A 24,899-nucleotide genomic window follows, 5' to 3' on the forward strand; every position below is an offset into this window, starting at 1 on the left:
TTCCCGCTTTCTTTCCTTGCTATATCCGGTGAAATTGAAGCGGTCGTGAATCCAATAAGTACTTTTGATGTTGTAGGTGTAACGAAGCGTTTCACCATAATAAAATTAAAAAAATAACTCGACTCCAAACGTCACTTTGACAAATGACATTTACAATTTCCATATTAATAATAGCAAGGTTCGATGCTATTATTAATGTTGAAATTGTAGTAAAATAACAATAATTAACCGACGTCAAGATAGATCAAATATAACTAATTTAATGTTTTTATGACTTAATTAAACAAATGCTGCTCAGATTCTGTTAATGTTTTTGATCGTGTGAAAATACAGAAAGCACTCTTCTCGGCTCTTATAAAATAATATATTTTTATTACTGACTTCTTTTATAAGGATAACAAATAACAATATTAAAGTTGCAGAAAACCTATAACAAAGACAATGTATTATATTTGAACTGAGAAAGGTCGGGCATTGTTGTTTGCAAAACAAATTAATATTATAGGAATTTCTAGGAAAATAAATTACTATATCCAAAAAGGTTTTCCACGAAAATCGGCAATTAAATATTGTTTGCCGTTAAAGTTTATTGTTAACCGCTTTTACAAGATATCCTGCAAATAATAAAAAAAATCGTTATGTATTGTAGAGAAGTGTAGGTATCTATGTCTACTTATTTATAATATGTATTGCATTGCTGAAGTGATATCTATATGTGCATTAAAACTTCGCTTCAGATTATTTAGTTCAATTGTACAATTACACAGATTAAATAGTTTAAATACACATTGCAACTGCAATATGTTCACGTACACCAACCGTAAGTCACCTTCATGTGATACGTGTCTAGTGTAGTCTAGGAGCGCCTCAACTCGTTGGCGCTCGACCTGCTGAATTATTTATGCCCTCCGTGGAGACATGATACCTACTGTGGCACGTAGAAGTATAACTAGCAGATGCAAAGAGCTTTGGAAAGTAATATATTACTAAGTATGTGCGGCCGGGTGGGAATTACCCGCTTTTAGCGTCTGAACGTTTTTCAATGATGGAGTGGCTAGAACTATATCTATTAGGTTTTAATATGTTTTATGTCAATAATCAACATGTCTATAATACGTGTTATTATTTTATATTGGAAATGAGCTTGGGTAATTCTATATTTCTGCATCGTCTACGTCTTTGACCTTTGGCTTGTTAAATATTTAGGTAAGTCGTAATTTTGTAGATTGGAAAATAACATGATTATCTATTTATATGGACCGAAATATAGTCTGTATTCAAATTGTTTATTGTGATTTAAATGAGCCATTTTATTAAGAATGAATACCCTTGTAGAATGAACATCTCAAGAATTAGTTAAAAACCAAGAACCAGAAGCATATTCTTGAGAATTACATAAATGTGCTTTCAAAAGAAACTATGAGTACTGAGTACAGAGTAGTTCTTTATATTTTTCATGAATACTTTCATATAATTTTATATAATCAATCTAATTTTTATTTGTTGTTCAAATGTTTAAAATAACAGTGTTAATTAAATAAAGTTCATGTTTGTAATTAAACGTGACCCAATTTTGAAGGATTTAAATCATAATCATAAACCGGATTAATAAAGGTGTTCTTTCTATATTTTATAACTAAAAATATTTTTATAAATTGCCTTATTTAGAAAAACTAAATGTGGGTCATGGACGTATAAAAAAAGACGGACGCCGTATTACGAACAAACAACGTGAAGCCACCATAGTAAGCTAGCGATCGTGTAAAGACAATAAACACGCACACACTCTCACCATAGTAAGCTAGTCGGCCGCCATTACGTCGTGAACTACCGACTGATTAACTGCGTCACTGTTTCATAAAAAATATTTAAAATGCCGTCTTGCGTGGTTAAATGGTGTCGCAACAGTACAATTTTAAATAACAAAACACAAGGGATTACATTCCACAAGGAAGCAAGTTATTTCTTTTATGTTTTACTGACAAAATTATTACGGCAAAATTTATAGAAAAAAAAACAGCCGCCATTGTCATCAACACAGCTGTTGCCATGGCAACATGGCACACACACATGGATGTTTCGCCGCCATTACTAGGCTTCACTCAATGTTTAGGCGATATACCGTCCGTCTTTTTTTATACGTCCATGATGTGGGTTATAAGGTCAATTAATAAAATTTCAGGGCTGTTTTTTCCGTTAGCGTCCTGTGGATCTGTTTTAATATTAAAGCTAGAAATTCCGTCTATGTTTAAAAATCTCTCTAGTCTAGGTCAATATTTACTTTTATAAAGATTCGTGTTTACAGTTTTTAGTCTACTTATTTTGTGCCGTTTTTTGCAATATTCGACAAAACTGTTCGATGTTCGAAACGTATTCCAAATTTAAGAAGTTTTTTTTCTTTTGAAGTAGGTACATAACATGTAAGCTGCCCATTGAGATAATATTAATAGGAGACGACACCGCCTACATCACTTATGTTCCACTCAACATACGTCATGTGACGTATGTTGAGCGGTATTTTTTAATGGTTTTAAAGTGAAACGCATCAAACATGCCTTCGTGTGTGTTACGATATTGCACAAATAATACAAATAATACGGAAAAGTGCAAAGGAATAACTTTCATCGTTAAGTACCTAACTAAATAATAATTTTTAAAACTTAGTTAGAGCAAAAAAATGGCGCACAGATTTTGTTCGTGGTGTCTCCTCCATACGTAGTAATATTATCTCAATGAAGCTGCCAGTTATTCCTATTTGCAAAAGGAAGTTGTAATACTTGTTTGATAAGCGTGTTTTGCTTAAGATTCAAATGCGAAAGTTAAATTTTTTGTGTTAGTTAACGCGAAACGATAGCTGCCTCGTTTTCCGTCTCGGAAGAGATTATATCGATAAGCGTGCCCTCTATTATATGGCTGCTCCTCACGCTACCTTACAAGTGGAGTATCAACGAGTTACACCATATTAAAACAGTTATCGTTCGATAATTTAACTAACTAAGCTTGTACGGTATTATGAAGTTAGTTTCGCACGTGCTGGCTCGAAATGTCTATTACATTATCGTATTAACGAGATATTAGAATCGATAGACTCGACGTAGATATTACGTTTTTAAGGTCGGTCGATGTTCTATTGTATTTTGTGTGTAATAAAATAAGTTAAAATCATCATCATCAGCGATATAGTATCTCTATCTTTAAAACATTATTCGCTTTTGTATATTTTATATTGGCAAGGATACTGCACAACTAGTTATTTATAATAACTATTAGTTTTAATACCTTTGTATTTAGTTTAATTGTTATTTAGAAATGTTATAATAATTTTCTACTATGATACACTTATAACAGGGAAGTATATCTATATAACAGGGAGGCATTATCCTCCAAACACCCAGAATCGCGGTTACCAACTATAATAGTGGAGAACAGAAATAGGAACCGCCGTTTGTACACACAGTATACATAATTTCTGCTTCATTAACGGTATCGAGGATGTTCAATGTAATTAGTAACGTGTTTGTATTTCTTAGCTGCATCGGTTATCTTGAAGTTTCGTGAAGTAGTATTACAATATTATCTAACTAGCCTTCCGCCCGCTTTGTCTAAAACCTTATAAATTATACACTAAAACCTTCCTTGAGACTCTATCTATTTAAAAAAAAACGCATCAGAATCCATAGCGTAGTTTTAAAGTTTTAAGCATCCATAGGGACATTAGGGACAGAGAAAGCGACTTTGTTTTATACTTTGTATCTAGTGATAAAGCCATATTACTTTACTCTATGGATAAAGCTAATGACTCGGAAGGGTTACCTTTACGTAACAGAGAGATGTTCTGGGGGATCCTTAGAAAATTCTCGCAAACCACAATTTTCTGCTAATCATTTGGGGTAAATTTAATAAAAAGTGAACGGGAGTTTTCCTCGTTGGTACGTCGAACGTGAGTTATTGCGGGCGTGACACGAATTTAAAAGAACACTATTTTCATACTGAGTCAGGGAAACAAGTTCTCTAGACGTTGTTTGGGAATACATTTATTTAAAAGTAGATTTCAGACTAACGAGATAAGGATATCTGGCTGGCATCTTGATAAATTTGTTTTTTGTGCACGTTTTTAATGTAGTTAGTTGTTAAATTATGTACTTATGTGATAATAAGTTGATGATGTTAAATGTAGGAGTGATGAAAAGCCCTCTGTACGGATATGAAATATCTAATGGCTATAAAAATCTGACTGCAAAGCCGCAATAATATAGGTACCTACTAATTCTATTCTGCAGTAACACTCCATACTACCTAATGCATACTTTTATTATTGTTATAAACTTATAAGTCTCTATAAAATACGATACTATGATAAATAAAAAAATGAGATATCATTTTATGGAAAATTTAATATAAAAGAAGATATTGTGTTAATGGTGTTCCGTTTCACGAACATGTCGTATATTAAACGATAAAAGAGTCATATCCGTGAAATAATGCTGAGTAAAAGGATTTACTTGTCGTGCATTGATCCTGCTCGTAATTATTAATTTATTTCCTTTTTAAAGTTTATCGTAGCGTCGTGTTGTGGTATAAAGTTTTATGTCCGCATTGTTTATGGTTTGCGAATTTAACGTGCAATTATATAAGTCCTAATATTATTGTGTAACAGTTTATAACTGTTGAAAGTTAGTTCATTTTTAAAATTATTAAAGAAACTCAACAAATGAAATGAAATGAAAAATGAAAATCTCCGGAAAATTGTCAGAAATAGATCAAATATTAAAAAAGGGGAAATAATCATCAAAATCGTTTTACCCAGTTGATAGTTGTGACTTGTAATTGAAATAAATGAAAAAAAAAATATAGACGAATTGAGAACTCTCCTTTTACACATATATCTAACTATTACGGGTTAATATTATCATGATACCTATCCGTAAAAATTTGTTCCCTGTAATATTTAGTAAAGAAACTTAAATTCAAATACACTTGCACTCAGAGTTCAAAGAGCGTATAACACTAAACGTGCTACCATTTAATTTTAGATTTAAAGTATTCGTTAATAACAGCTGTCCTTCTGTAATATCGGTCCACGATATTGCCCTTGCGGAGGGAATAGTAATAAGTCGGTTACACTTTGCACGTTCTAGGAGTTTTTCTTTGTGGAATAGGAATTACTATTGTGATGGAATTTCAACTCAGTTACGTAAAATACTGAGCAGTTTAAAATGTGTTTGGATAAGACTGTTAGACTGAAGATGATGAACGTTTTGCAATCTTTCTAGAAAGTGCTCGGGTAAAAGTGATGATACTCTTTAGTCTGACGTATTTATGGAAGGTTATTTAGAAATGATCTTATGAATATAACGGTTACTATCTATTTTATACAAGAAATTTAGGTTTAAAAATCCATGCGAAATACTTATTTAAACAATTTTTACGTTTTGATAGTTTTCATGAAATATGTTTTACGGTTATAATAGTGATGGAGGCGCTACGAGAATTGCGCAAACATTGTATTATCCGATTGCAAATAGACACTTCAATTCGTGTCTAGGTTTTCGACTTGAACCCTTAAACAAACTATATTCACTTAATATGGAGACGTGTTTGTCAACATTGTAACATATGGCAGAGACAGTGTTGATATTTCGTCGAAGATCGCTGTATCGAATTATCGAAGATGTTTAGTCTACGGTACGCTAGTTTAATATTTCTCTGAGGTAGATGACTGTTTCTGAATTATTTATTTTTGTTGGGTAATGTTTGTATTTATTTGGGGAAAAGTAAGTAACTAAATAGTTTGTCACTATTAATGTGATTTGTTATACACTCTATTAATACTTAATATTATGAAACAATATCCTTCCCCGGGTCTCTCTATTTGTCTGTACACATTAAAGTCAAGAAGTACTGCACTGATTTTATTCGGTTATCATCAATGGATTCTGGATGAAGTTTATAATACGGCGACAAAACAAATTACTTCTATACATAAGTAATTTGTTAAATTTGACGCCGGAGCCGCGGCCGGTAAGCAAGTTAATAATCTTAAAATTACTTACTCCTATAATTCTAACCTTCTCCTATTCATAGAGTTCAATGCTCTGAAATATTTGTTTTGTAAGCAAAACAAAACTTTGAATAAGTAATTGGGAATGTTTGCTTACATTCTGCCTCCGTGCATCTGTAAGAAACCCAACAAAAATACACATAGCAAAGTTTGAGAGATACTCTCTTTGTATAGATTTAATCTTTTATTAAATTTTGAATCGTAATTGCTTATGACCCGTAAAAGATGATCGATTACCTTGTGAAGGTTAAAATGGGGGCTATAAATAACCTAGCATTATATCTGAAGAGTAGAATAATGAATAATACAAGTATCTACTTAGAAAATAAAATTTTAATATTCAATGTTTTGCGTTTTATACTGAGATATATTTAAATTGAGATTTTATGCGACGTATTTTTATTTCTAAATTAAGTAATTTGCTAAAACGTTTTGTGCTTGTCAAAATTGTGTACGTTAACATACCTATCTATCATAGCTGGCATCTGGGTATAATATCAGCTACATGAAACTGATCTCGCTACATCATAGATTTCGAGCCTCTAACCTCAACTGGAAATCTAGTACAAGATTTACATACACGCAGTTATTAACATGAACGACGATAATCCAGTGTGCGGCTCAGCGGGCGTCTGCTCCATAACACTATAATAAGGAGTATTTATCAAACACTAGTTCTATATCTTGATTTACGCGCTTCGCTTACCGCTTGGGTATTATTGCGTAGCTTACGGCGCACCTGTGTTTCTAATAGCTTCATATTATACTACTTAGATACTATATTTCATGCAACCGTGTTATGTTCAGCCATGTAGAATTATCAAGCGAGTACTGAGCTAACACGAGATTGATTCGAAGCGCGAATTGGGTATATTTACTATGATTTTATCTTACGCGTGGGCTTGTTTGACGTGCTCAAATATTCGTGACTGCGTTATGATATTGAGTATCGTGTTGTTGTGATAACGCAAAAATATTCGGTGGAAATATAATATATTTTATGAAGCACTTTATCCAGAATGTTAATTCAAATATTGTTATGACTAAAACACTGTTTACATAAACAAAGACTTCAATAGTTATATTTGTATCTTTTTAAACAATTGATACGTGGAAATCATCTTCCTTCCCTTTGCGTAAATAAATTTTCGTAGGAGGAACAACAACATGAAGTAAATATTTGAACAGCAGTAGACACGAGGCGTGATTTAGTTAAATCACTAATTTATTAAAGACTACGTGAAGATCGGGTATTTATTTTATTTGGATATTACTATTCAGTAACTAAAAGCCTTTTAACAAGTTTCTATTTCACTTAGGGCAAGTAGTAATTCATTTTTTTTCGCAGTCATATTTTACTCTTTCTATTAACAAATAGGTATAAATTTAGATTCATGTTGACTCTTTCTACGTTAACCAAATTTCATTAATTCAATATTATAAAATAATCAATAAATATTAATCTACATATCAAGTACTGTAGGTAGGTACTGTAAAAATATATATTAGGTAAGTTGAACGCTTTCTATTTTTAACATAATTCTTATAGAAAGTAATGAATTGCAGATAGTACATAAACAAACATCAATACGTTTATGAAGACATCAGAAATGTGTTAGGTATGTTTAATAATGGAGATGATGTGATGCCAGCGCTTCTGAAATCACCGTTTTAAAACGTTCGCTTTAGGAATGTAAAAGGAAAACGATTCAATATCAACCTGTATAACCCATTGACCACCGAGCGGCCCGATCGGGCCGAGACACAATAGATTTTCTATTGTGTCTGTGATCCGAGGACTGACGGAATAATATTCAGATTTCATAGAGATCTCGTAAATTCCACAAATTTACCGGACGGTATAAAACATAAGTCGTGTTAACTAGAACCACCTAGAACCAAAATGATGCAAGCCGAGTATAGACATTCAATCATTGAGAATTGATTTGGTACGGAATTGCAGACGGAAATACCGAATCAATCTGGATAGTTTAACGATGACGGTACGGCATAACGATGTAAACTACACTGCACAGCAAAGTATGAAGTTGTTTATTATTTCGAATACAATAGAACGTCCGAGAAAGAATTACGCGAATAAATGCTAAGAGATTGTACCAAATGCTTTTATACACAATGAATTTATGCAAATTTATACTGGATTTAAATTTAGAAAAGGGTCCTTACTAACCTTTAAATTTAGATGCAGATTGAGTTTGTACCATCGTCTTTTCGAAGTTTGTCGAATACTTTTACCCTTGTACAGTAGATGCATTTCATTTCTGTTATATTCATTTACTGTTATTTCGTTCCAGTAGGTGATAGACATCTTTATAGGTTTTTTTACAGGTCTCAAATATGTACACAGTAAATGACTGCACAATACTTTATTTCTGAATTGAAATTAAATTTTTGCAATGTGATTTGATGCGTCTTTTTAATTGTACCATTTATTTTAAACTGATTCGAAACACCGAAGCTTGGATATAAAACGACTATTTTGGAGGTGATTAAAAAAAAATGTTAACTAAACCTACCTTCATTTCTTCGAAACGTTGAATGTTAATCCAAACATGAATATTGTTTATAGTTAACTATTAATATAAACAACTTTTGCTTTCATTTTTAGGTTATCACCTATCCCAGAAATAAGAATAGTTAATTATTTTGTTATCTGTGATAGTAGAACATGGCACAAATACGTGCGAGGTCCAATGCTACTGTTGTTTGAACGTTTTTATTTGAAAGGGAAATGATGAAGCAATGATTGCCACCTATTAAAATGTATCTAGAAAACTAAATGCCCTATCTCTTGTTACAGGCGATCTAGCGCGGGTCTGCTTGCACCGCAGTTGGCGTGCCAAAGTTCACCAGGCCCCGCGGCATCAGCACCACCCCTCCCGCCCGCGTCGCCCCCGCGCATCGTCTCCGCGCCCCCCGCAACGCACCCGCCCCCCGAGCCCATACCTCAACCAGCACAAGAAGATGGCGTCAGATTAAGGCGCGTACACACAGTCGCAGTCAGGGATTATCTCAAGAGAGAAACGCAAACTTTCTTCGGCGTCCAAAAAGACAATGAAAGGGAACAAAGGAGGCTCTGGCACGAGAGGCGGAGACGGCACGCAGCGAGGGCGCTCGGCGATCTTAGGATCGACTTACCTCCGGATTACCATCCCGATGATGATGATATTAGGTGAGTTTATCGAACAAGTCGTTCTTTATTCAAATATTCATAACGATTCTGAATTGAATGACTACTTAATGAGAATATATAAATGTGATCCCGGCTTCTTTCTATTTATATCCAGTTAAGATCTTAAGTAGGTTACGCTAGTTGTTTCTGTTACAGCGAAATATTCACGAGGGCGTTATTTTAATTACTGTCTCGGATTCCAAGCACAATCCTGAATCAAATAGTTCCTAACTTAGTATAAAGATAGCCTGGATTCGATATTCTAGTAACTATTTAGTAATCTATTATTCTGAAACCGGTACGAACGGATTCATTTAAACATCGATGTTTATGAAGTTTGGACAATATATAATATTTATCATCAGCACTAAGTTAAATATCTTAGCTAATTCCTGACTGCTGTGTGAAGTTTGTATTCACGAAACCAAACTTTGTCACTGCTCTATGTAGGTTAGGGAATTTTCAGCGAGTTTGCCCAAGTTGACTGCGCTCACTATGAATTATCGGCTAGATAAAGTTGATTTGTTGTTGTTCATACTTTCGTCATAAATTTTTAATCTAGATGCAATTTCGCAAGAAGCCGTATAAATTACAGCACGGAAGGAAAGTAATTTTGGACTAAATTGTACATTTATTTATGCAAAATAACATAGCTCAGAGCAAATGTTGTTTATATGGCATATATAAAGTACAGCATTTATGGTACATAATATTATCATGTGCTTGGTAGAGGACACTCCATTATTTTTCTGTTGTCAATTTTGTCGTTTATTAAAATTGAAAAATGGTCTCTGTCGACGAGTAATGTGAGAACGTTTTGTATGTTGTCAAAGAAATAATATTAAAATTTAATATTTTTACGTACAATTACTATTCACGTAGTTGTTCGTGATTTGTTCAGTGCGTATTGATTGCCGTAGTAGTGTTATTGAATTATTAAAATTCTGTATATTATTTTTTTTAATAAAATGCGGTATAGCTGCAGTATTATAACAGAAGTCTGAATATTATAAAAATATTGCTAGTGTTATGCACTAGCGTTTCAATCATAATTTAATATTTCTTAACTTTTTACTGTACAATATATAAACCACCGAAAAACACTCTTTAAATACAATATATACAAACTTTTTGCATAACAAGAGCATGAAATACGATTCGAATTCCATCACAAATGTGTAACTGGCCACAAACATTTGAAATGCTATTCTAAATTCAAACTGCGACCGGAGCGAATATTCTAAAATATCTACTTATTTTCCATTTGAATGGCGTTATCAGAATTCTCGAGAATTTCCATCCTGAAGTCGATGTGCTGATAAAAAATTCGAGTGATCATCGAAATTTTTGCACAGGACAGCAAAATGATAATCATTGATGCTGGTTAAAATTGAACGATGGAAAAGTGTCATTTATAAGCGTTTATTTGACATTTTAAACAATTATGACGTGGGCGAAATAGAAAATAACATCTTGCTTCAGGTTTTGTTTATTGTTAGTTTATTTTATATATTTTTCATTAATTATAATTTACTTTATTTACATCTAAGCTAATTTTAAACTAGTTTTGGTGTGGTTTAATTTGTATGCTTGCATAGAATGATACTATGCATATAATTAATGTTGATATAGTTTCCTGCATTACTGTTTTAAATACATAATACATTATATTTATGAATAGGAGTAAATTGTTAATTAAATATACGCGTTTCATTCATTTTTCAACTTTTATACTTTAAAATATCGGGAATCCTATAATTTGCAATCAGGAATCCTGAATGAAAGGTTATTTGCCCGTAACTATAATTGAAATTGATTTCTGACATATTAATTGAATTTGTATACTCATTTATTTTAACCATTAATTAATATTAGAGCTTGGATGCATAATTTTAATTCGTCCGCGGCCCGCGCCATAACGACAGATATTCTCACAATGAATTCAGCAGTTATTTCAAAAACCACTGAAAGGCGGGAATATTGAGGCGAGCTTTTTAAAAAACTGTTTGTAGTATCTCTGTTAAAGCCAGTACAGTAATAATCCACTAGTGTTGGATTTGATATAGTATGTTTATCTAAAGGAAGGAATGTTGTCCCGCACGTTTAGAAATGAATTGCCTGTACGTGCGAGTCGAGTCGGGTAATAAACCGAGTTTAATCCATCAGTCCTCGGAATCACAGACACAATAGAAAATCTATTGTGTCGCGCCCCGATCGGGGCTTACGGTGGTCAATGGGTTAAGTGTAATTTATATATGTATTTACGCCTTTGTTCGCTCGTAATTTGTAACTTTATATGATTTAATAAAGACTACAAACTAGATTATGCTCGCGGAAATTCATGTTTAGCGTAGAATGTTGGTTTTAAATCTTGCAATTTTTGCTTCAAGAATTTTGTTGGATTTTATTCAATGTAATCAGTATCAATGCATGAATTGTAAACACAATCGGAATATTGAATTCAAAGCTGCAGACATGCTGCTGTGAAACCCACAAAATAATAATAATATATTACTATTGGTTTGAATATTCTAATGTATTAGATGGGTATCTTAAATTGAATTGGATGTGTTCACGAAGGTGAATATTCGAATTGGATGTAAGTGTAGGTGTTTATAGCTCAGAGGTTACTGTCAAAATTATGTTGTGTATTTTATGTCTATTTTATTTTTCTATGTATACATTTTTTTTGTTTTATGTTACGTAATTGTTATTTTTTAAATCTTATTTAAAAGTTTATAAACTGTCGCTGTTTTTCGACTTAAATACTTTAATGAATTAAAAAAAAGATTAATTAACAACTGGAAGACAGTAATTAACGAAATCTTTTTAATTATTGGTGTATATTTTTATTTATTCTTTCACCGATAAGTAGTTATCTACTTATGAGTATTTATAAATATTTCCAAATTCATGTAGTAAAAATAATTATAACTAGATATTAATGATTGTCCGTCCAGTATGTACGGAGCATCAGGCGCGGCCCCCAGGGAGGCACGGGGGCGAAGCCGCGAGCGGCCCGACGTGCTGCCCGCGCCCGCGCCGCTTGAGCCTGCCCCGCCCTTGCCCGCGCAACCGGGCAAGGATAGCGTCGCCAGGCTCACACTTGCTGGACTGTCTTATGTTGTTACTGTGAGTATTATGACGTCACTCACACACACTCCTCGTGTATACGCACACGACACGCAACCCATTTGCAAGCGCGGATCCAGGGGGGGGGTCACGGGGTCATGACCCCCCCCTGGGCTAGGTCCACGACCTAAGTGGACCACTAATTTAATATTAACTTTTTTAAATTAACAAATTAATACTGTTCAATATGATGTTTTTATTGAATTTTGAGACATAAAAGTAATATAGAACAATGAAATCAATTACAAACGGTAACGGAAGAGAATATAACAAAAATTATAGAAAAAGTTTATTAGGGTCGACCTGTGGTCGTAATTTAAGGTGATGAATTAATTTTTCTAACATTTACGGCCCTTTTTAAACCTTCGTAATTTTTATATTATTAAAGTTGTCGTGATGAAAATTCTTGACAAGAAAGTTCAATAGTAACACAATACGTCTACCGTTTTAGAAACATGATTCCATGATATTTTCTCGATAGAAAAAAAATACAAAGTTCTCATTATTATTTTCTTTTAATCTCTGGCATCTTCAAAATAACAAACGTAAAGTTACGACTTTTTGGATATTAACTATAAAATATACAACCTATACGTCTACCGTGTTAGAATTTTGAAATATGCGATGGTTTTGAAATAAACAAGAAATACTTGAAATTAGCGCCTGACCAGCCAATATAGCGAGAGCCGCCCTGTACCTTCCTACCCCGATCACTGCACGAGTCATTCCCGCTACGGCCGTCACACGGGGAACTTGTGTCGCTTGCGCAATCGTAAAAAAGGGTGACAACACGATAAGACAAAATGAGACAAATGGGGACAATAAAGAAAATAAGAAGAAGAAACATAAAGGTTGGAGGAAAAAGAATGCTTACAATTGGAACAAATTAATGAAGTAAGTTGGTTTTATTTTAAATTTGATGATAATTGTATTATAGACGATGTTTGATATGTACCCCTGTTTTAAGTACATAACGAATGTGTAAGATTTTTTCATTTATAGCATAAATAATCTTTTCAGAAATCAGGAATCCAGAAGGAAAATAAACCCACTGATTGTTCACAATGTGAACCCACTCCTTCGTAAGTACCTTTATTCAGTCAAAAATGTATGTTATAAACGCTCTACTGGTTTTATCGCATGATTCCATTTTTAGCAAAAAGCAACAAAGTGCAAAGAAATAAAAAATCATGGTGAACTTAGTGGAAGTATGGTGGACGTAATATGGAATTATGGAACAGGAGCTCGTTGGAGTAGTATTATATTTTAAAAAAATACGAAAAAACAAGAATTTCTTAGTAGGTGGTAGATAAGTATGTTGTATAAAGAATTTGATGTTGATATTTATTTCATTTATACTTACTACACCTGTGCGGGAAATTGCTTAGTACTAAAACAGGTTTATATTCATATTTACATAGTAATGTGAGTTTTCATTTCGAAAAATTTTGTGTAAGTATATTAAATTGAGTTCCTGGATGATCTGGAAACACAATTGGGCCCGGAGGATGGCGCTGCAGTCACTCCTCCTAATCACATGAACCGATTTGGATGAATATTTGTGTGCACATTTCATTGTTGTGGGATGATTGGTTGATTCGTTTTCACATTAGCTAATATTATGTATTTTTGTTGTTAGAAAGTAAACTTAATTTAATGTTTATAATACATTATTATTGGTATAAATAAGCCAGTGTTCGTCTCACATTGCTGTACCTGCCTACCTATCCTACCAGGGCCTAACTTTGTTCTGGCTATTTTATTTTGATTATTTGTAATGAATAATTACAATTATAATAGAGTGCAAAAAATAAATACATGCGTCAATATATTTTGTGTTTTTTTTAAACAATTTTTTTATTTAAAAAAATATCATTCCTACCGCGGCTTTGCCCGCGTGGAATTAGGTTATATCGTGAATCCTGTTTTATCCCACAGAAGTGTTCAGTTCGGATAAAAAGTATCCTATGTGTAAATCCAGGCAATTAGCTATATTTTATCAAAATTGGTAATGTAGTCTTGACGTGATTAAGTAACAACTAACAAAAAAATTAACATCCAAAGTTTCGCATCAGTTTTACTGTATTAGCGATATCTTCCACTCTAGACTTTGACTGAGAAGAATTAGGGTTTATAACTTCTTTCAGAAATAGTACCTTTCATTTCTGGGCATGATGTAATATCTACGTCAGCATCAAATTCTATCTAAATCAATTCAGTATTCCGCGTAATTAGGTACCATTTCATTTTTTCAGAGTAACAATATTTTTTGTTATTTTAAAGATTATTTATAACCTGTATTATTTTGTAATAAAGTAAACATTACGAAATAATAATAATTAATAATTATTAATAATGTCTAAGTAGTTGTTAAAAAGAAGATAATTTTTTGTTTATAAGCAAGAAAATAAAACCAATAAATCAACAATTAAATATATGTATAACAATATTATAACTGTATGACGACTCCATACATGTTTGTCCCGAGTCGGCCAGCGGCAGCGCGGCGAGTATGCAAGAATGACTTCGTGCACACTCGCGTTCGCGATAGCGAGCTATTAGACTCCGCCCGCCAAGCAGTGGATTTTTTTTTGTGTATCGTCTTAAGGGCAAATAACAGGTTTTTCGATTTAAAAAAAAAACCATAACTGCGGAATAAAGTGTAATGGTAAAGTTGTATGTAATTTTAATTTTTTTTCTACAACTTTTGCTGTTACACTTCTCACACAAAACCTCAAATATCGAAATATCCCAGTTCGTGGATAAGACATAAAATAGCAAAATTTTTTTTCAAATGAACATTATAAAATACAGTCAAATTACAACAAAAAATCGGCCAAGTGCGCGTCGGACTCGCGCACCTAGGACTCCGAGCAAACATATTTTTTCATTATGTTGTATCTTACAATTTTGTTTAAAGGATTTTTTTCTTTATCTGTGCTTGTAAGTGCTTAAGTCGTTGCTTTTAACCAAATTTCAAGACTGTGTTCACGGGAAGTACCTTGTAGGTTTTGATTGATGATTCCCTTGCAAGTAGTTGCGGATTACAGAATATGCGGCTCTAATTGCTTTTTCTTCAGATTGCGTTGACATAGAATTTGAATTAAATAACAGATTTAAGTTATTATAGACCTGAGTTCTGATGTGAATATCAATTAAATACATGTAGACGTTCATGAGTAAAGGGATTGTAAGTTTAAAATTATTTAAAAATATATATTCATTTAATTTAATTAAATAATTAGGGTTTTCGCAGTTATTACTACATCTGTGCTATAACACGATACTTTTTACTCAATTTCAAGACTGTGTTAACGGGACAGGGTGCTCCCTGCAGGTATTGATTCCCTTGCTAATGTCGAAATCCTACGGTCTACGGTCCCTTGATGCTGTGAAAAATTCAAACGTTTTAGCCAACGCAATCAAAAGATGCAGCTGTAATTGCTGAAATTTTTCGACACTTCCTAAGAAATCAAAACCTACATGGTAGTTCCCGAGTATACAGAGTCATGAAATTTAGTATAATCAAACGTCTTATAACGCAAACTAGCTTACCGCCCGCGGCTTCGCCCGCTTTCTCTAAAACCTTATAAATTATATACTATTCCTCTTGAATCACTCTATCTTTAAAAAACTGCATCGAAATTCGTTGCGTAGTCTTAAAGATTTAATCATACAAATTTTAACTTACAACCCTGTTACTCTTGAACGCTGACATGTATTAACTTGATATTCATACCAAAAACTCAAGTCTAAAATACCTTTACGCTATAATAAAATCAAACTTCTATGTCAACGAATCAGAAGATACAGCCGTAAATGCCGAAAAATTTCGCAAATTTCGACATTCGCAAGGGAATCAAAACTCAAAACATACAGGGTACTTTCCGTAAACTCAGAATCTTGAAATTCGGTACAAAGCAACATCTTATAGTACAGATACAGGAATAATTGCAAAAAATATATATTTTTCAAGTTTGTCTGCCTGTGAAGACCCTTTTTCTCAGGAACGCGTCGAGGTATCAATCTGAAATTCATACCGAATACTCAAATCTACGGTTCCTTATAGCTGTGAAAAAATCAAACTTATAAGCCAACGCAATCAAAAGATACAACCATTTATGCCGTAAATTATCGCAAATTTCGACATTATCGCATGGGAATCAAAATATATAGGTATTGTACTACTTCCTGTGAACACAGATGGAGGAAAAATTGCTAAAACATACATTTCATGCTTAATATCAACATTCGCAAGTGTTGCCAGGAATCAAAACCTACAGGGTACTTCCCGTGAACACAGAATCTTGATATTTAATCTTTATTTAAAAGAAACTTACGGCTTATAGCACAGATAAAGGAAAAATCGCAAAAAGCATAAATTTAATATTAAAACATATAAAAATGTTTGTACGGAACTCTTGGTTCGCCAATCCGACTCGCACTTGACCATTTTTTTTAAATCTACGTATCAATTAAATTACCAAAATATAGCTTTTGAAAATTGACCACGTCTATGTGACCCCCCCCTGGCACTAAAGCTGGATCCGCCCTTGCCCATTTGCATACGAATACGCGGACCACAAAACTCACACTCACGTATACCGACACGTCTGTGTAGAACCACAGTAGAACGTAGAACTGAAATTTTAAAGTTGTAAAAATGAACCTGATTTTAAATCTGAATTACTATTAGCGTTATTTCTTTGCAAACACTACAACAAATACTATATTTGTAACTATTTAGTAATATATGTTGTTCTATTCTTCTAGGAAAGTTATTAATTTAATACATAATTTGTTAAATATTTATCTAAATAGTGATTAGAAAATTGCTTTTGATAAAAATAAAAATATATTAATATAACGCTTTGAAATTCAGGGCCCAAAAATGATGGCAACAATTTTTATTTTTGGGTCAAACATATTTGTTTTTCTTGTATCAATGCTATAACAAGAAAACGATGTAAATGTGTTGTTTATCTTCTTCAACTTTGTATCGTAGATTTAAAACGAACAAATACAGAATTTGAATAAGTACATAACTATACATCAAATTGTAATTCACTTCAAAAATTTCTTCGGAAAAGAAAATAAATTGAAATTTATCGGACTTAGTGACCTCTAAGTCGCTCTCAAGCGATATCCAAAGAAATTTGTTACGTAAGCTGAGATAAATTGGACACTAAATTTAAATCGGAAAGTCTTTCGGGAGAATATTATTCAGTTCCATGCTCCTTTGTTTGATTCATAAATTAAATGGTTTAAGAACGTGTGATAGAACGTTTAAATGTCTCAATCATCAAGATGGAACTATTTCTATACGGAATAATAAAAGGTTGGATTTTATTTTTTAGTTGTGCTTTTATGTAGCCGTTATAGTGATAAATATTTAAAAGAGAGGCTGAAAATCCTAAATATAGTAGGTATATGTAATTATTTTTCTTCATATATTTTACTTTTATTTATTTTATGACTTTACAAAAGTTACATTGTGTTATTCGACGATCGCTGAAACACAATTTTTGCCTTTTTGTCTTCTATCGTCAATACGATAAAACATACCAAAACATACCAATGGTATGTTTTTAATATTAGTTCAATCTATGTTTTTTATACATGCGTTATTAGCAGTGCGTTTTCCAACAATTTTAATATTAACCTTAGAACTATAGTTGCATTTAAGGCGTTACCCGGCAATTTCGACTATGTTCAACCTCTATAAAGTCTGGTACAACATAAAGCACAATACCGAAAAAAATATATAAAATAGGATGGTCTTTGATCTTTAATTGCTCGCGAGGACTTTTTTCCAAAGTTAATAGATTTCTAGAAAAAAAATGTGCCGTGGTCATCGATTTTTCCGCAAATACTCTATAAACTTCGTAACCTGCTGACTTAGAGCTCTGATAATTTTATGTTTAATAAATTATCAGTTACACAACAGTCCCTGACGAGAATATTTTGTTTCACTGATTAGTATCTTTTTAAATACAAAATGCGAGGAAAAAAGAAGGTGCAGCGGGAGAGGTTTGAGATCCGTCAAGTATGGTCAAGGTTATTAGCGCATGTAAAAGCCTTAAGTACATGAGACTTCCAAGATAGCAAGTACAGGTTAATCTATTCAACTGGGAAGCTATTATGGCCACAGGTGGCTTAGTTAGTCTGTAACCTAGTTTTAAAGGTTTACCATTTAGAAGTTAACAACTGCGGACGTAGCTACTTTTATCGTAGCGTTTTACATTCTTAATCATTGTAAAAAGATTTAGTGGAATTTTATATTCTAGACGTTGTTAAATGTGTGATAGTTAGCTTGGGGAAAGTAAATAACTAGAGCGATATTGTTAATTGGAGACGAGAATAATCTTGATATAGGGAGAGATAAATTTTCTAATCTTTGTCATCATCAGTCTGTTAATTGATCCTATTTAAGGGAAAGAGGCAAACAAGATTTCGAGTCCTAGAATAATAAATAATCATGCAGACCATTGAGATAATATTACTACGTATGGAGGAGACACCACGAACAAAATCTGTGCGCCATTTTTTTGCTCTAACTAAGTTTTAAAAATTATTATTTAGTTAGGTACTTAACGATGAAAGTTATTCCTTTGCACTTTTCCGTATTATTTGTATTATTTGTGCAATATCGTAACACACACGAAGGCATGTTTGATGCGTTTCACTTTAAAACCATTAAAAATACCGCTCAACATACGTCACATGACGTATGTTGAGTGGAACATAAGTGATGTAGGCGGTGTCGTCTCCTATTAATATTATCTCAATGATGCAGACCAAGTGTTGTTTAGTTGCTATTTTTTGATCTACCAACTAATATGCCGCAAAAAAAATAATAATAAATGGATTCGAAGTAATGTTGCTGTTACATTAATTTTATGTATGTCATTAGTTGATCAGATAAAAAAAAAAGTATTGAACATTTTATATATTAGGATAGGCTAATTCGGACTCTTTAAATAAAATTTGTATATCTTTCGCATATAGTACCTATGTTAAATTTAGAAATAGGTACATTTGTTATTTTGAAATATATAATGATGCCGTCGATAAATTTTATGATATTGTTTATTCTATTATTGTATCGTATGTACCAACTGTAAAGCTTTCATCACGTTACAGGTATCCTAAATGGTATACACCTGCACTTATAAATTTAATTAAGGAAAAATCTAAAATACATGCAAAATGGAAACGCTTTAAAAATCCTCGCGACTATAGTTCCTTTTCTTTGCTAAGAACCCGAGTTAAAAAGTTACAGTCAGAATGTTATGATAAATATATATCCCGTTGTCAAAGTAGTATTAAAACATCACCTAAAGAATTCTGGACTTATGTTAAAAACAAACGCTCTAATCACGGCATTCCCCAAAACATGTCTTATAAAGGCTGCTTATTGACTAATGGTCAAGACATCTGTAATTCTTTTAACGAATTCTTTGAAAGCGTATTTCAGCAATCTGATCAGTCCACCCCTATTTTTTGTAAGGAGGCCGATATCTCCGATAATCTCAATTACATTGAAGTCAATGAGAAACTTCTTCAAAAACTGTTGAAACAGTTAGATCCACAGAAAGGCGCTGGTACGGATGGAATACCTTCAATTTTCATAAAGAAATGTGCAACTGGTTTGATGACTCCTTTGCTAATACTTTTTAAACGTTCTTTCTCAGATGGTATCTTTCCGAGTCGATGGAAGGAAGCACAAATAGTTCCAATTCATAAAAGTAAATCAAAATTGGACATAATAAATTACAGAGGTATATCTATTCTTAATGTATTAGGTAAAATTTTGGAACGTATCGCTTATGATAACATATATTATTTAGCATTAAAATGTATCCCTCATAATCATCATGGTTTCATTAAATCACGTAGCGTTACATCCAACCTTCTTGAATTTACTCATTCTATCAATATAGATTTAGATGACAAGTCTCAAGTCGACGTCATCTATACTGATTTCGAGAAGGCATTCGATCGGGTCGACCATAATATATTGTTGACGAAACTTTATGCCATCGGTATCAGAGGAAACCTCCTTAGATGGATTGAATCATACATAAAGAATCGTCATCAAGCTACAGTTATCGGTGGATTCCGATCAAACTTTATTAGAGTAACATCCGGTGTACCGCAGGGTTCGCATCTCGGCCCCTTATTATATAACGTATTTCTTTACGATTTATCTGATTGTTTTCTTGATTCCAAGTTCCTTGTATTTGCAGACGATAAAAAACTTTACAAAAAAATCAACAGTCTAGAAGACTGTATTAAGCTGCAAGGCGATCTCGATCGACTGACACTGTATTACAAAACTAATAAAATATCTATTAATATAAACAAATGCCAATTAATTACTTTTACCCGGAAAAAAAAGGATGTTATTAATTTCAATTACAAGCTAAACAATGCATCACTCGAAAGAACAACACAGGTTAGAGACTTGGGTGTTATTCATGACATTAAACTTACGCATAACGATCATGTTGAATTTATTATACAAAAAGCGTACAAAAATTTAGGTTTCATACTTCGGACTTGTGATGCATTCACAGATATCTTATGTTTAAAAGTGCTGTATTTTTCGTATGTGCGAAGCGTACTAGAATTTGCGAGTCCGATCTGGCGTCCCTCTTATCGCTGTTATATTGACCGCTTGGAAAATATTCAAAAAATATTTATTAGGAAACTTAATTTTATATCGAAGACCTCTTGTGCTAATTACCTTGAAGGATGCTCTCTCCAAAGGATCAATACACTCGAACAACGGAGAGATATTATCGACATGATGCTGCTTTACGACATAATGCGTAATAGACTGGACTGTCCAAATATTCTCGGTAATATATCACTACAAGCACCGTCATTACGAACAAGGCATTGCCAACTATTAAAGGTTCCCCTCGCTTCAACCAAACACCTGCAAAATTCTACACTCTTCCGTCTACCTGATATTTACAACAAGAAATTTTCAAGTGTTGACATATTTCATCTCTCCCGTAACAGTTTTAAAAAAGCAGTAACAGACATCACCAATTCAATAATTTCTTAGTTTACCATACACAATCTCACCACACTACACCATTATACACTACACACACAGTACACACACTCACACATCCATACCAAACATTCTATAATGGGTACGTTTTTCTCTTTTTTGTATACCATGTCCAAAAAAAATATATATATATATTAATTCTTTCCACTTTGTCATTGTTATAATTAATGTTAAACTACTGTCACATTAATTGTCTTACTATTGGTATTCCTTTTTATTGGCGTATTGTTTTGTTAAAGTTAATTATAAAAATTGTAATACAAATAGCTGTAAGGAATCTATGTATGTAAAAAATAAATAAAAAATAAATAAATAACTTGTTCTGTATAAAATTAGTAAGTAGTTCGCCCTTCAGCAAAAACAACATCTAATATACATTACCCGAAGTTCTAACTTAAGGTTATATTTTTATAGCTGTATAAAATACTTTAGCAGTGAAAGCAATTTTATGTGAATCGGTAGCAACGAACCTTACCACGTGAATATCTGTTCCCTCTAAAAACACTCGGGTAGAAATGTTGAAGCTAAAACAACGTGAATTTTCATTTGAGAATACATCACGAAATGGCACTGGGGTAGCTGTTTAGTTTGCGTGTTTATTTACTTAATGTAATTGCATTTTTGAGTAGCTGATGCTATCTTGATTTTTGTTTGATGAATAGATTTGTTCTGGTAGCTTTTAAAAGATAAAATATGCATTAAGGATTAATGTACGGATATAATTATTGAGACATTAGAAGGCCTACATTATATTTTAAGTGCTCTTATGCTATTTTTTATTTTTTTTGATACTCAGCAAAACGCCTAATTGTTCAATGTTCAACAGAGACATGACTAAATTAACGTTCACGTTTATTTTTACTAAAACGACACAGAACATTAGGTACATAAATTAACATTACGACAATTTCGCTAAAGAGAATTTATCGTCCACAGTAAATTATGAATAACGGTGATACTGTATTGAATTATTTACTAAATTACCTGTACGAAGAGCGTAGTAATTTATCATGTGTAATGTATGAAGAAAATATAAATGTCTCGTTCTACACATCGCTAAAAGCGTATTTTCAGCGATCCAAACACACTAGTCATAACTTATCATTTCGGTTCCCTCAAAATATGCGATGGACGAATTAGGCTAGCATATTTCCTTGTAATAAATTATAAAAGCGATGTCTTTAGGGATCGACTCGCCTCGACCATTATGTCGTCATAAATCCACTCACCATCTTGGTAATTCCGAAAAGGAACGGTATTCAGCCACTTTTTCTATATTTTTTAAGCAGGCATCATTACCATGCATAGAATAGTTAGTACGTATATTGTTTAGAAAACCTGTACACGACGTAGCAACGTAACATGCAAACAATAAGTCCGGTATTATGTTTATGTACATACTACATATAAGGCTCTGGTAAAACTTTAACAATAAAACAGATTTTTCAACTACATACTACAACTACAAATTTTATGATGCATCTAAATCTTCATCTAAACTTCACCTGTATCACAGACTAATAATATACTACGTATACAACCTGTATATGTATGTAACCAACATGTTTGTATGTATCCGACTCCTTTAGACACGATTTTGATACACTTTAAAATATGGACAGATTTAATTCAAACTTTGCACACAGGCACACTTATCAAGGATCGGTGAAAACACAAAAATTTCATGAGTACGTGTTATTTGAAGTGAAGCTTCGTTGTCCGTGTTGAGACTTGAGAGAAAATTTTCTTGGTCGCGGTAAGGCAATATTGTCACGTCATTAAGGCGACGATTTTGGTTTTCAATATCGAGTATATTATACTATATAATATAGTCGAGATATTTGAGTCCATAATTTATTAATTTGTATCCTTGAATCCTGCCAAATAAATTTACGGCTCACACGCTCTTTTTTTAGATTTATAAACTGTATTTATTTTTTTGTTAAATATATATGTACTGATTATTAATTTTCTCTATTTATGTAACATTTTCCACAGGCGGTGACGCGTAGATCACGCCAATCCACATCAGCGCAGTGGTCGCGATCATTCCGCGCGAGCGCAAGCAGTCCGCACGATGAAGTTGACGTGGACGACGTATTCTTCGCGCCAACTTCACTCATCTCACCTCTCAATCAGCACCATGAAGATATGGACGTTACGGATGGACCGAAAGGGTAGGTGTCATTTGTATGCAGTGTTTGTTGAAGTGAATGTAATTGGGAAGCATTCTTAAAATTATTGATGTTCATAATTTGGAAACACATTTCGTTCAAATGAATAAAATATATTCAGGAATATTGATTTGCTTTGAATATTGATGTGATCAGTTCATGAGATCAGATACTTAATGTACCTAAAGGTATACATACATATGAATTAATCTTTCATAGAGCAGAAGTAAATAATGTTTAATTCGGCATTAAATTTATTAATAGTTGCTCTCCACTTTTTGTTATTTAAAATTTTAGTACGTACGAAATTATAAGTATAATTTTGTTTTATTTTCATTTCTTTGTGCAAATAAGCAGAGACGCTCGCTGAGAGAAAAAAATATTAATATCTGAAGAGCTTTACAGTCAGCTACGTCTAAATGAGGTCACATATATTTTATAGTTTTGACCCAAAAACCTAGACGATATTTATTACTAGCAGATCCCTTATCTGGGAACGACTTTCGAAAAGTAGATGTGTAAGCAAGGAATCATTCACATCATGTCTTTGAATACATACGAGCATTTATGTTTACCGTCAAAATAAATAAATGTTGATATAGGTTAATAGGTAAAAACTAAAATAAAATATAGTCTATGTCGATTAAGAACAATGTGTTACTACTAGTAAGAAATAACATACAGAATATGTAAAGTATCTTCAAAGTTTATCCATTACAAGCAAGCACGAATGTAGTGAACTTATAGATATGTTCTAAAACCGTAATTATTAGGGTAGAAAAAGATAAAAGTCTAGGATTTAGATTAAAAGATCTATTAGGAGGAAAATCAAATTAATCTCCTAAAAGACATTTGTTGATTGTCATGATGATACTTCGATTAATCATTTTGATTTATTTATTTTTCTGTTAAGAGCCTTGTTCTTAAAATGTCTAGGTGTGATACCTGTGTGTGATACAATGCAAATGTCAAAATTCCGCATTCAACATTGTACATTATTAGTCCTGCATACAATTGAACAGTTACTAAAGCAATAGAGGATCTGATTGGAGCTAAGTTTAGTTAATAATCGCAGTTGGGTCGGAGCCCGCGAGCGTCATGTTGCTAACTTGACAGATTAATAAGCTTTTAATTAAAATTATATATACTGGCACTTTCGGATACAGTTTTAGTGAATTAATTTTAAATTATATTGCATTGTAGAATAACTACTTCATCTCGATATCTTGAAAGTTTAGAATCATTTTACTTCTT

The 24,899-nt window shown here is 32.7% G+C and overlaps 1 protein-coding gene and 1 long non-coding RNA gene across 2 annotated transcripts in view; both read left to right on the top strand.

Moving 5' to 3' along the window:
* rho-5 (rhomboid-5) overlaps positions 1 to 24,899 on the top strand; it is a 126,179-nt gene that overhangs the window by 74,491 nt on the left and 26,789 nt on the right. Inside the window, exons 2-4 of the mRNA XM_090104561.1 lie at positions 8,883 to 9,254; positions 12,215 to 12,386; positions 23,470 to 23,648. Of these exons, the coding sequence (XP_089960687.1) occupies positions 8,883 to 9,254; positions 12,215 to 12,386; positions 23,470 to 23,648 (723 nt within the window). The remainder of the gene's footprint in view (positions 1 to 8,882; positions 9,255 to 12,214; positions 12,387 to 23,469; positions 23,649 to 24,899) is intronic.
* On the top strand, positions 12,716 to 14,215 carry LOC149906441 (uncharacterized). The gene is made up of 3 exons (XR_016457001.1): positions 12,716 to 13,280; positions 13,407 to 13,468; positions 13,543 to 14,215. It is a non-coding gene; the product is annotated as an uncharacterized LOC149906441 (long non-coding RNA).

The sequence above is a fragment of the Colias eurytheme genome, chromosome 8 (assembly GCF_061535395.1).
Source record: "Colias eurytheme isolate Ceu_HAF_F1 chromosome 8, ilColEury1 Martin Lab GWU primary, whole genome shotgun sequence".
Taxonomy (NCBI): Eukaryota; Metazoa; Arthropoda; class Insecta; order Lepidoptera; family Pieridae; genus Colias; species Colias eurytheme.